The sequence below is a fragment of the Falco rusticolus genome, chromosome 11 (assembly GCF_015220075.1).
Source record: "Falco rusticolus isolate bFalRus1 chromosome 11, bFalRus1.pri, whole genome shotgun sequence".
In the NCBI taxonomy this organism is placed as follows: domain Eukaryota; kingdom Metazoa; phylum Chordata; class Aves; order Falconiformes; family Falconidae; genus Falco; species Falco rusticolus.
In genome coordinates this window covers 2504292-2517380 of record NC_051197.1, presented here as the reverse complement: position 1 = coordinate 2517380, position 13089 = coordinate 2504292, and the positions used below count along the sequence as shown (strand labels likewise).

The 13089-nt window shown below is 43.7% G+C and overlaps 1 protein-coding gene across 3 annotated transcripts in view; it reads left to right on the top strand.

The window, feature by feature from the left end:
• Positions 1 to 13089, top strand: part of DNAJC6 (DnaJ heat shock protein family (Hsp40) member C6) — a 51620-nt gene that overhangs the window by 26465 nt on the left and 12066 nt on the right. For all 3 annotated transcript variants that reach the window (XM_037404624.1, XM_037404625.1, XM_037404626.1), the window contains 10 exons: positions 647 to 696; positions 803 to 951; positions 4979 to 5101; positions 7284 to 7417; positions 8607 to 8801; positions 9055 to 9172; positions 10781 to 10860; positions 11041 to 11234; positions 11323 to 11403; positions 12312 to 12758. In XM_037404624.1, coding sequence (XP_037260521.1) covers positions 647 to 696; positions 803 to 951; positions 4979 to 5101; positions 7284 to 7417; positions 8607 to 8801; positions 9055 to 9172; positions 10781 to 10860; positions 11041 to 11234; positions 11323 to 11403; positions 12312 to 12758 — 1571 coding nt within the window. The remainder of the gene's footprint in view (positions 1 to 646; positions 697 to 802; positions 952 to 4978; positions 5102 to 7283; positions 7418 to 8606; positions 8802 to 9054; positions 9173 to 10780; positions 10861 to 11040; positions 11235 to 11322; positions 11404 to 12311; positions 12759 to 13089) is intronic.

The following is a 13089-nucleotide window of genomic DNA, read 5'->3' as shown; positions in this document are numbered from 1 at the left end:
TGAAAGGGGAGCACTTGGTCTCAGATTCCTTCATTGACCCCCGTGGGGTGCTTCTGCTCAACCACTGCTTGAGTATTTTGTTGCTGAAAATTGGCTCATGTTATATGCCCTCCCTTTGCAGTGCAAGGAGGCTCTACTTGCTGATGTAACTGCTCCCTTCGCTAAAGCCACCTTTTGAATTGAAGGAAGAGCTGAGGTGACTTTGCTTTGGTTACCTCTGCTGGCATCGTCCCCTGTGCTTGATGCTCTACCTGCCTCTGAGGGATATGGGGCTACAATAAATTAAAGAAACTTAATGCATGCAAGACCTCAGAGGCTTTGAGGGATCTGCAAAGTGGCAAACTACTAGAGATTTCTCCTGCAAAGTGGCACTGAAAATTAATGACAAAAGGGAAAAGGGACCTTTTTTTGCAAGCTTCTGCAGCCAGTTAATTGCATATGTGGAAAGGAAGACTGGGTCACTGTCTGCAGGAAGCTATTTGCACCCTCTTCTTAAGGCATAATGACACAGTACAAAGAATCATTTTTAAGATCATTCTTTCCTTCTGTTATAAGCAGATCTTTGTGGGAAAACGCTCTTCTGGTTCCTTTAATGTGCTGTCTTCTGGAAACGTGCATAATGTCTGTCTCCTACTTTGCCTTTTAGTTACACCAAGGGGGAGCTAGATATTTCATACATTACCTCAAGAATCATAGGTAAGTGCTGCTTCTTGGATAAATAAAACCTGTAGTATCCCAGGGTTCAGAAGCCCACAAACACGTTACGGTGCACACTCAGCCTTGGCTCCTTTTATGTTTCTAGTGATGTCTTTTCCGGCTGAAGGCGTTGAGCTGGGATTCAGGAACCACATCGAAGATGTACGGACGTTTCTGGATTCCAGGCATCCAGACCACTACACAGTCTTCAACTTGTCACCCAAATATTATCGCAGTGCCAAGTTTCACAACCGGGTAGGTGTCTTCCAAGAGGTTAATGAGAACAGGTGCTGAAACGCCTCAGGAAAAGGGGCACCAGGTCCTGTTTGTGTCTATCTTGAGCGTGGCAGAATGTAAGAAGCTGAAAAAGGAATTATAGTTGTTTCTAAGCTGCTGTGGTTGGTTCTGGGTTTTAGCTGATGTCTGGGACGGCAGGGATTAAAGAGCTGGAAAGTTCAGGGCTTAATGCTTGTGTTAGAAGCCTGTGAGAGTAAGTGGCATTGCACTAAGTTGAGCCTGTGCTGCTCTTGGCTCCTACGTAGCTGTTAGAAACTGCTGCAGAGAAATAAGGGACAAAGTGAAAGCGCTTTGAAAGAAGTTACCAATAAAAGCAGGTAGATTATTTTCATGTTGAACAATCCTTCAGTTGTGCTTTAATCAAGCAGGAGCCCTTAGCAGGCAAAGCACAGGACTGGAAACTGGATCTAAGGGGTGTTTTGGCTCTTCCACTAGCGTGTGACTTTAAAAACCCACCTCCACTCTCTGCCCCAGTTTCCTTCTCTAAAACCAGAACAGCATACGGGAGCATTGCAAGCCTCTGGTTCATTAATGGCTTTTAGAGGAAATCTCTATGAAATACTGCTGTTGAAATGCAAGATTAGATCTAATCTTTCAGAAAACTTCCTGTTCTTTCCCTTTCCCACAAGGGAGTTAACGATTTTTTAAATTCCTTATTTTTCGTTGCTTTCAACACAAAAGGCAACAGCAGTTGCCAGGCTTAACCCTCGGTCAGGGTAAGCGAATATCATGCAGCATAAGCCACATTTCAGTTTAATTTGCAGTATAGCTGGATCTATCAGCAGCAATTTCTCTGATCACCAGAAATCACTCGCACTGGAAGCAAATTTCTCAGTGGTAGTTGGTAACCACCCGTGACTTCAAATATGAGTAAATGAACAGGAAAGACTAATTAAATGATATCAAGGGCTCTGAATCTTCATCCTCACCGGGTTCTGGTGCATCACTGTTGGTGGGAGGAGAAAGACAGCTCTATTTTTGAAAGCCCAGCGTTAAACATCTGTTGGTATATTGCTTGACCTGGCCATAACTTCTCCATCCCCGGTGCTTTATCTCCTAACCTACCCAACAGCTTAACAGATGACTTTGTGTGTCACTCCCGAAGCATGACCAGGTGCTTTGTAAGCTATTGTCTTGACACACAGAGGAAGAAAATGATGCATCTTTTAATAAAGCATTGTACTTTCAGGTTATGGTCTAAGAAATGCTGACTCCAGGTATTTTTCAGGAAAATGAAATGTGCACAGCACAATACATGAGATCAGGTGAAGCATGGAACAATTATAAATATGAGGTTGCACTTCATATATATCAGAAAAAATACTAATGGGCTATCAAGGAGGTGAAAGCATGTTAAGAGTAATTTGTGCTTTGGATGAGGATGCCAGCTGAGTTGAAGTTTTGAGATACACACTTGTTCTTCAAAGTGAAAGCCTTTTTAATTCCTATTGTCTTTAAAACTTTTCATTCTTAAGATCAAAGTAGGTCACTTTGCCGCGTAGTGGCACAGAAGGAAGGTAAGTTAATGTCCTGATGGACCATTTTGCTGCCTGGATGTGGCTGCATGGGTCATGAAGCCCCCAGTGCCCCGTTTATCGAGGAGAAGAGGGGATCACGGACACTAAAAGCTGCTGGTCCCATCTGGCTGTGTTCTGTTCTCCTCCTGCCTTGCCGCCCTGGCAGGACAGCAGAGCTCACGCCTGCTCAAGGAAATGTGAGCAGTTTGAAAACATATAACTCAAGTATAATGTTAAACCAAACCAAACTTCAAAGTCTGTGATGGGTCACATTCCTGGCTGTTGCTGCCCTACCGCTCAAGTAAAACAAGCACTGGCTGCTTATTTCCAAAGGTCTAGAAGAATTCCTGTTAGTTTTACACTTTTTTTTTTAGAATCCTGTAAGGTTGTCTTTCATGGGTGGTGGTGAGGTTACATTTGAAATAAATGCCATGCTACATAGCGCCTATTTAATTTTCTAATTGCGAACTGACAGGCAGATGTGTAATTACAGGCAAAGTAAATATATACAATTATGGACTGTTGGAAAACATATATTATTAACTTGATAACTGATAATGGCTTTTCCAGATGCTTGACAGTGTGTTGTCCTGAGGTCTGTTGAGAAGATCACCAGTGAAAGGGTCACTGGTCATATTAATTCTAACAGCCACTTGGAATCTGAATTGTGTTTTAGCGATCTAATTGCAAGTGGATCTTGTGCCTCCCTCCAGAAACCTGCTGCAAAAGTATTTGGGGTTGGGAGGAGAAGACTTTTCCTTGGTATAATAAAATAATTGGTGTGATAAAATAATTTATAAAAGAATATGTCATTTATAGCATTAGTACTCCACCTGTTTAAAGAATTGAAGAAATGTTTGTGATACCTCTGTAATTCAGATTGTACAACGGTCCCATGGCTGCAGCAGGATGTACCCTGCCAGGTCCATCGACCAGAAGCTAACGCTGGCCGTTCCTGCACTGGAGGTCACAACAAAGCGAACTCTTGGGGGTTTTGTGCCCCCTCAGCCCTTCCTGAAAATGCACAGAAAGGGTAGAGGCAAGGGAAAAATAAGTGTGTACAACAGAAGGAATGAAACAAAGTAAACCTCTCAAGGCAGGAGAAGATGGGTGATGAGTATAATGCTGTAGGGAGGGTAAACAGGGAAGGGTCATTCCCTGCCTTCCAGAGCCTGAGCATGGTTTGACTTGTTGGGTGGCTTCTACAACGCAAACCTGTGTTTGCTCACCAAGTGCGGGGCTGAATTTCAGGATATTGTGGAGACTAAAAACTTTTGTGAGTTTAAAAAGCTATTAGACAAATATCTAATCGGGTATTAGACCAAATGTTCAGCGGAGGCCTGCCAGGCTCAGAAATGCCACCAGCAGGATGGATGTGCTGGGTTAGGCAGTGCTCCTGCCTGCTCTGCCCCTGTGTCCTCCAGCTGTCATTGGAGATGTTGTTTGAGACAACACTCGGCTTGGTAATTCTCTGGTTGGAGTCTGGATTCCTGCTTCTGCTATAAGATGTTGTGCAGGCGTATGTAAGAGAGAACCTTAAATACAAGTTTTATTGAACCTGGAGCACTTCCTTCCTCTGAGAAATGAAATGGTCCAGTATGGAAATGATATCGCTATGTAAGAACATCTGGGCACACCATCTCATTCCTGCCCCCAGTTCTTATTAAGCAGGATCCAAATGTTAGTTGAGAGAGAGAACCAGTTCTTTGAGGACAAGCTTCACAACGTTTCTCCTTTAAATTTCTTCTAGCCAAAAATGCCTTTTAAAAAAGTATTTCAATTAAACCCAGATGAAACTGAGATGTCTGTAGAAGGCCATTTGATGTGCTGTTTGAGACTGCAAGGACTGTTCTTAGATAAGTGTTGTGATTAAGAACTAGTACATTGATGTCTAGTTACTATTCATACTTTAGGATTTGTGGGTTTTTAGCTCTAAGTAGTCATTCATTTTTCTGGCTCGTGTACTAAAAAAATAAATTTGTATCTGAGTAAGTATAGTTAACAGAATTTTCCCTTTCATCAGCCTAATATCTGTCAAATAGGGCTTGAAAATTCTGTGACTCAAAATGACTGAAAATAACAGATGCTCAGTATCCTTTGAAAATCAGAGCTGTAGTTTTTAGGGTCAAGTTGTACGAAGGCTTTAGGCATAGCAGAAATCAATGTGTTGCTGTGAGACTGGAGTGCTAGGAAAGGCCACTCAAGATAATCTGACTTGGAATGTAATTTTTTTTAAATGTATAGTCAGTGGCAGTACATGGCTAGTATGTTATTTAATTGAGAATTCTTTTTTGTCTCCTTGTAATTCATGAAAGCCACGGAGCAGAATTATGCATGGGAAAAGATAAGAGCACAAAACTCTGGGCTGTAAAAGAGAACTACATTTCTTGGCAGAAAGCATTTGTAAAAACATGCTTGCAATAATGCTGTTTCGAAGCTGGCTTTTGTTCATCGTGTGACTCTTGTAGGTATCCGAATGTAGCTGGCCAGTACGACAAGCGCCCAGTCTGCACAACCTCTACGCTGTCTGTAAGAACATGCACAACTGGCTACAGCAGAACCCCAAAAATGTGTGTGTCATCCACTGCATGGTAAGTACACCAGAAGGTAACCAGATTTTTAGACCTATGCATCATAAGTCATATAGCCTGTTGCATGTCTGGAGTCTGTGTACAAGGATGGTGACAATTTCTAATAGAAAACGTAATAAAATGCACCCCCATAGAAAGGGGCATGCTCTTCCATGTGCAGCTACATAGCTAAGCTAGAATACCTAACACTGAAAGGGAAGCAGGAATGCAAAGCAAGAGGGGTCACAGTTGTTCTAGCAGTGAACTACTAGAGGTGATGAGTCACAAAAGGTTTGAAATACACCCAAGAACTGTACCCTAAGAGTTGTCATCTTGCTGTGGCCTTACATTTTATTGTAAGTTGTCGCAGGACAAAATGTAGCCTTGAGACTGAAGGTTGCTGATGCAAGTTGGGGAGAAAACATAGAGTTGGGAATTCTGTCAAACTGCGAAACTGAGATTGTTAAAGTCTCTCGTGGTCATTACTTGTCAGGCCTGGCTGAAGAAGTCCAGTTGCTTTCTGCTCCTCTCTGTGCATCACAGCTGAAATGATCGCTAACCCTCCCGTAAGGGTTACTCAGTACTGGACAACATGTAGACAGGATGCATGAGAGTGGTGTGATTCTGTACGACTAACCTTGCAACTTACCCCATACAACCTTTAATATTGACAGAAATGCCCAAAAGGAGAGTTTTGCTCCTGGAGCCTAAATTAAATCCGGGAGGCTGTCAGCCCTGATCAGCATAAACTGGAAAGAATGGAGGAAATGGCTGATCCCAAACTGCATAGACCTTATGTACAAGTCTGGCATTTCTGCCTTGCGTAGCACAGCCAGCAGCTACGGGGTATAAATTCCTTTCAAACACAGATGAAGATGCACTTGATGCCTCCAGTCCCGGAAATCTAGCTCAAGAGTCAAATTCCTTTACTCTCCTTTGAGCGATGAATAGCAGGATAATGCTGTAAAGGACAGGGAGTCCTTTACAACACTTCCCAAGAAGTCTGCAGAAGCGCACTTTAGTTTATATTGAACCTGAGAGATCTTTTCAGAAGCAACTGGCAGGGGCTAAACCTTAAAAAAAGCAAATAGCCTGTTAACCTTGAGCACGTGCTCAGGCTCAGCAGATTGCTGGGGTCTGGGTCAGCTCTGGTATGGCAAATCCTACAGTGTGGCTGGAGTGCCTAAAAGGTGCCTGAAGGAAGTAATTGCAAGGAGCCTGTATAACTTTTAACTTGTGTTTTCAGACTTTGAGGGTGACCGGCTGCCTGACAGGGCAATAGGTTTCCCACTTCTTCTTTGTAAATGAGTCTTGACCTCTGGGATCTTCTGTCCCCTCTGAAGAGTGGGAGGTGAGCAGGGTGGCATGGTACTCTGGTAGTACCAAGCATGTTCTCGTACCCATTGCTGCACAAGAACGTGCATCCAAAACCAAGCAGCACCAGACCTGGATTTTGGTGGAAGCTGGCTGAGGGGCTTTTTCTTTTTGTTTGGCTTGCCAGAGCTGGGGTATGGTCCGTATGGCTCATCAGCTCATATGTTCCTGGGTACAGCGGGGACCTGGGGCACTGGGGAGGATACTTTGGTTCTCTCCTGCTCTTTCTGTATTTTTGGTCTATCAGCCTCATTCAGCAAACACACTTTCCTCCATATTTGCCTTAAAGAAAACGTTGGACTTGTTCAGGAGCAATCTGTAGGCTGAGGGCTGTGGAGGTATTTGGCTGAGGGAGCCTTGAGCTAGGTTTTTTTGGTTTCTTTGTGAACTCTTCTAGGTTTCAATTTCTATTACATGGCTGCCTGCAGCTGTAGGGTGGGTGTATTCTGACCCCGGGTCAGTTCCAGGCCTAGGTTTGAAATAACTATACTATTACAGCTTGGGAGCAGCCATGAAACACCAACATTTGTACACGGAAGGTACTTCTGGGCTTTCAAAATAAGCATAAACCATCCTCAGCTTGGGTCGCTTACAGGATATTGTGTGTGCCTTGATCCGGGCCAGTGCTGCTCACTGAAGTCCTAGGTATTAAACAAATGACACAGCACTGAAAATTCCTCATCAGCTTGTGGTCTCAATCCTAGTCTTTCTGGAGAAATTATTTTATGTGATTTAAGGAAGAGGGGAGACCGTTCTGCTGAAATCTGAAATTTAAAGGATGTCGCTGATACTTAATGCATTTTTCTCTTCCCGCCCCTTTCCCCAACAGGATGGCCGTGCAGCCTCAGCAGTGCTGGTCAGTGCGATGTTCTGTTTCTGTCACCTCTTCTCTAATCCAGGCCCTGCTATGCAGCTGCTGAACACAAAGAGACCTGGAATCGTACTGTGGCCATCTCACAGGAGGTAGGGTATACTGGCTAAATGGTACACAAGCGAGCTGTATTCCTTATGCTAAAAACAAAAACTGTTGTGTGTGTTTTGGCAATGTGTTCCCAGCCCCTAAGCTGAGATTAGGCATTCAGATTTCAGTTTGTTCCCCAGAAATAAGCGGTGAAGTGGTGATCAGGCACAGAACAGGCTGTCCAGAGCAGCTGTGGGATCTCTGGCCTTGGAATTCCTCGGCTCGGTGTCACCCCCAGCAGTGTAATCCAGTTCTGAGCTACAGCTTTGAAGTTGGTCCTGCTCTGAGCAGAGCACTGGACCAGATGGCCTTCAGAGCTCTCTTTCAACCTGAATTATTCTATCGATCTATAAAATAATGCAGGTGACCTGAAGGGTGTACATGCTGCACGCCCCAGTCTCACCACCCAGGCCAGCCTGAAGGCACTGGCAGGAGGTGACAAACTGAAAACTCCAAATATTCCTGTTGCAGCATGAGCAGTACTGATGCATTCGCTGTGGTACCTTGCTTTGATGGGTCTTAACTGGTATTTATGGCCACTTCCGTTTTACCCACATTGATATAACAGTGATGAAGGAACAAAATCAAATATTACAATAGCTTTGCTCACTAGTTCAGGGAAGCTGGCAAACCTGTAGTTAAGAGGGCTTGGATGAATACCTCTCCTTATGTCAGCTGCATCCTTATGGGAGTTTACACTGTAAAATTGTTTTTTGAGTGTTTTGGGTTTTTTTTACAATTTCCATTAAGCAGAGGAAAGACTTCCTGTCAGAGCAAACCACAGATAGTGTTATGTCTGTAATAATAATTCTTCAGCACGTTACTAACAAAGTGATTAATCTGCTATGTACATGTTAAAAAAAAAAAAAAAAAAAAAAAAAGCAAACTTCTACTGGTAAACCAGAAAAACCATTGCTCAGCACCTTCTCTCTTAAAAGGTGAAGAGAACTGTTCTTCAGCTCAGAGCTAAAGGCCAACTTCCTTACTCTTGAGCTCCAGTTCTTGTAATTAAACAGAAGTAGAAGTGTAGATTTTTGTACCATCTGCAAAGATGCTGGAGTACGTGGAAACTCCAGTCCTAGAACTATGAAAGAATTGCACTTTCACTGGATTTCAAGGTAGACTTCAAGTACAGAATGAAACCTACTCAGCTGGGATGGAGATATCAGTAAAGGCTTTCTCTGTCCGCAGATACATAGGATACATTTGTGATCTAATAGCAGACAAGCCCGTCATTCCTCACTGCAAACCACTTACTATCAAGTCAGTCACCCTCAGTCCAGTCCCCTGCTTCAACAAGCAACGAAACGGCTGCCGGCCCTTCTGCGACATTCTCAGTGGAGAAACCAGAATCCTTACCACTTCCCAGGAGTATGAAAGAATGAAGTGAGTTGCTGTGGTCTCCTAACATCCTCAGGAGCTTAATGCAAGGAAGCTTTCGTTTTGCTGTAATGTGTCTAATACCTGTGCAGCAGCCATGGCCAGACTGCCTGATAAATGAACATGTATTAATTGAAAGTTAGTGCCTTCTGTTTGCTTGGCCTGAATGAGATCAGTTTGTATGGTGATATTGTTGGCAGGTGCTAATGGTGTTGTGGAAGGGAGCTTAACTGTGGATTTCCTTCTCTTCCCCTCAAAGAGAATACCGTGTGCAAGAAGGGAAAGTCCTAATTCCGCTGGGAGCTACTGTCCATGGGGACGTTGTTGTTTCTGTCTACCACATGAGATCAACCATTGGGGGACGTCTTCAAGCCAAAGTAGGAGTTTGTTTAACTTCTCTTGCATGGTAGAGGCAATGTACCTAACTAAGAGATGACTAAATATAGAGTCTAAGAATGCACGTGGTGTTTGTGATGAACAGTTCCTTACTTGGCAGTAAATATAACACAGATTTGAGCGGTGCCAAGTGAAAACAAGGAACTGCCTATGGAGAAGTCCATGAGGCCTCTAATATGTCTTTATGGAGATGGTGTCTACTGATAGCATGTAGGATCCTTCCAGCTGATGTAACTGTCCATCACTAACCAGCTCAGGGCAAACCACTACCTACGCACTCTAAGAAGATGGAAGAAGATTTTCTTATGCTCAAATTAGAATGACTTACCAAGCTATTGCTCCTGCATGGTGTCTCTTTTGCTTGCTCTAGAGCAGCCTTTACCTTTTTTTGGTCACTAGGGCAAAAAGGCACTTTGTGTGGATTGGTCAGTCATAGGGATTGGAAAGACCATTTAAGCTGCAGGCTGGCCAGGCAGCCACCCCCTTCATAGCCAAAAAGCCTCTTAATACTAGCAGATCAAAGAAATGGAAGACAGTGGAAACTGGGGAGAGAGAATAGAGGAGCACTGAAGGGCACGTATGCTGATGTCTCCTTCCCATAACACAGCAGCAATGCTGAAAGTGAAAATATGTATTTGTCCGTGCTGTTCTAGGCTTTGAGGCTGACTTTAAAATCCTGTTCCCTGGCTCTTGTAATTGTGAAAGAGGAATTTGGAAATGCAGTCTGTTCAGACTAGAAAACTTGGATCTGCAAAAACTGAATCAGTAGTTGTCATACACTAAGGTGCTTTATTAAGCTTTTCAGTGATGAGGGTTAATTGGCTTACCCGGTGAAAAAAACTGTTTAAATTGTTTTCAAAATAAAGCACAAAAAGGGAGGGAAGAAAGAAGTTTTGTCTCACTTGCTTTGAGTATGACCTCATTTGCTCCCTGCAGATGGGTGCTGAGTGGCTGGTCAGGCACAACAGTTCCTGGACACTCACCATCAGCTGGGTGCAGTGGCTGCGATCTTGAATAGTCACTCTATCCACTGATACTTTAATCTGAGATCTTGTTAATTTTCCTGATGGTATGTTTGAAACCTTAACGTTGAAGTTGCAGAGTGAGCAATGAACTTTTTTCTCTTCTTAATTTGTTACTTGTGCTGTTTGCTGTAGAGATGATGATTTACTGAAGCCTCTACTGCAAGTAAAATGGTCTTAAGTTTTCCCAGGGTGCAAACCTGTTGCTTCAGTGCATTCAGTGGAAACAGATACAGGTTTCATTCAACTGCTGAAGTGTCGGGTAGATCCCAGAAATAAAGACAAGCAGGGAAAGAAGGCATATACCTGAACGCTATGAAGGCACTGCTATATGGAGGCAGCTGCAGCAGGGTTTAAGGCAGATGGAAGTATCTGCGTTTGAGAAGGAAAAGCTCTGCTTTCTGTAGAAGCAGCAGAATGAATTAGCCTACAGAGTGGTTATGATTAGTCTGTATAGTTAACGGGTAGTAAGGTAGACTTATCGAACTCTCTGCATGTGCTATAAGCAAATGTTTTAATTTAATGAATTTAAGCACTTGTTCAGTCTGGTTCTCTGTGTTTTTTCAGATGACCAACACACAAATATTCCAAATTCAATTTCATACTGGATTCATAGCCCTAGGAACAACCACACTAAAATTCACCAAGTGAGTATTTTAAGCCGAACTTTAATCAAACCTGAAGCATAAAAGCCTTATGAAGGCTGAAGGAGAATATTCACAGATGAAATGTGAAGAGTCTGTGTGCATGCATGTATTGAAAGACTTCATATACCTTTGCAGAAATATCCTTTCCTTTTCAACTGTGCAACTCTTGTCCCCATTTAGGCCTGAACTGGATGCCTGTGACTCTCCAGACAAATATCCTCAGCTCTTTCATGTTATACTGGACATAGAAATACAGTCTACTGATAGACAAACCGAATTAACTCCCCCATGGGAGAACTTCACGACAAAAGACATCAATCCAACCATTCTCTTCTCCTCTCATCAGGAGCATCAGGACACTCTTGCTTTGGCAGGTAAGAGCTGCTTAGATTTATTCCATTTACATGCTTACCTGCATGCTGAGCTCTGTTTTGCGTATTTATTTGGTGCTCTGTGCTGCAGGTAGAGGTCCCACTGATTCACCCCAGGATAACATCAGAAATGTTGGACAGAGCGCATTCTTCTCATCTCTCAGCTGGCAAGGTATGCAGGCTTGGTCTTCAAAGTAAAATCTGCTTTGAACAGAAAAAACAACTTTTTTTTTTTTTTCCTCCTTTCTTGGAGCACAGAGTCAGGCTGAAGGGTCTGATTGTAACATGGCTTTCCCATTAGATCACAGGGTATTGCTGGTCACACCCTTATGTTGCAATTGAGTGGGAATTAATTTCCTACAACATGCTCTTCAAACATTGCTTGCTTGTGCCATGTATGACGATTATTGACATCATTCTCGTGTAAAACCTTGCCTGAGGCCTCCTTGATGCTAAAATAAAATCTAAGCTGCTTTTTCCTAATGTTGCACTTCATATAACACGCTACGAGAACATAGCACTGAGAGTGTTTGTCTGAGAGGCCATTTAATAAATGCCTGTAATAATAATTTTAATGATTAAATTCATAATTTAATAATAACGATCTCGCAGCACTGCCACACGCAGTGTTCTTCCTCTGGCATCAGTGCCACGTCTGGTAGGAACCTGGTGTCAGAGATGCTTGTGGGCACAGCTGGGAGGCAGGTTAATGCTGCTGCTCCTTCACAATGAGCCTTGCTTTGCCTGGGTTTTGGGGCATGGCTGGAGATCATCCTGGATGTTTGGTCCTGAGCCAGAAACTCATTCAGTCTGTATCTCTGGGTGTTAGCACTTGCTGACTCCTCAGCCTGGAGGAGACTCAATTAACCTCTGTCTCTGTTTCCTGATTAATAAAGCTGGCTCCTTACAATACAGACCAGCAAAGACTAATCTTCGCAAAGGACTCGTATTTTAAAATCTAGCAAAATGCTGCTCTGATATTCTCAGTAGCTTCTTCTTCTGCCTGTAAGCTGTTTTTTATGGGACCTTTGTGATGACAAAACTAACGGCTACCTAATTTTATTTTTAATCATTATTTAGATCAGAAATCTGACAAAAGTAGCTCTCACCCCACCTCAGAGGATCGAGCAGCGCTGGTGCATGAGGAAAGCGAACAGTCAGATGATGAACTCTTGTCCCTTTCCAGTCAGCACAGTAATGCCAGCAGTGACAAGCCTCATGGGACACCAAAACACAGCAAAAAGCAGCAAGAGCCTCCAGCACCACCTCCACCTGAAGACGTGGACCTGCTGGGCCTGGATGGTAGCCCTATGAGCAAGAGCTTTCCCTCGCAGCCCACCACTGCCCCCTCTAACTCAGACTTGCTGAATGATTTGTTTGGGGTTGGTGGGCCAAGTTCCCAGAGTCAAAGTGGACAACCCGCTGCTGAGGAGGTCTTCCATGTGGGGGGACCGGGATCTGTGCAGTCAACTCCTCGGCGTTCCGCAGCTTCGGCATCCCCATCCCCGTCCCCAAGGGTAGGAGAAGGTAATATGGCTATGCCTAGTGTGTGACTTGAGGCACGTGCTTTGAGAATCCCACCTGGGTGGTCTGCTCTGGGCTGTTGGGTTCCTCCTGGGTACACGTCTTTCATGAAAACTAAGAGCTGCGGGAGAGCCCAAGAGGCCAGCCAGCTCCTCTACTCTGTGACAGGAGTTGGTGCATCTTCACAGTCAGGAGCAAAAACCAGATTATCTAGTTTGTTCCCTGAAGTCTCTACTGGAGCTCACCCAAGTGTTTGGTGGGCTTCTTCCACTGACAGCCACTGAACATCATCAGTTTTGCTCTTATTATGTGTCCGATGATGCATACGAGGACA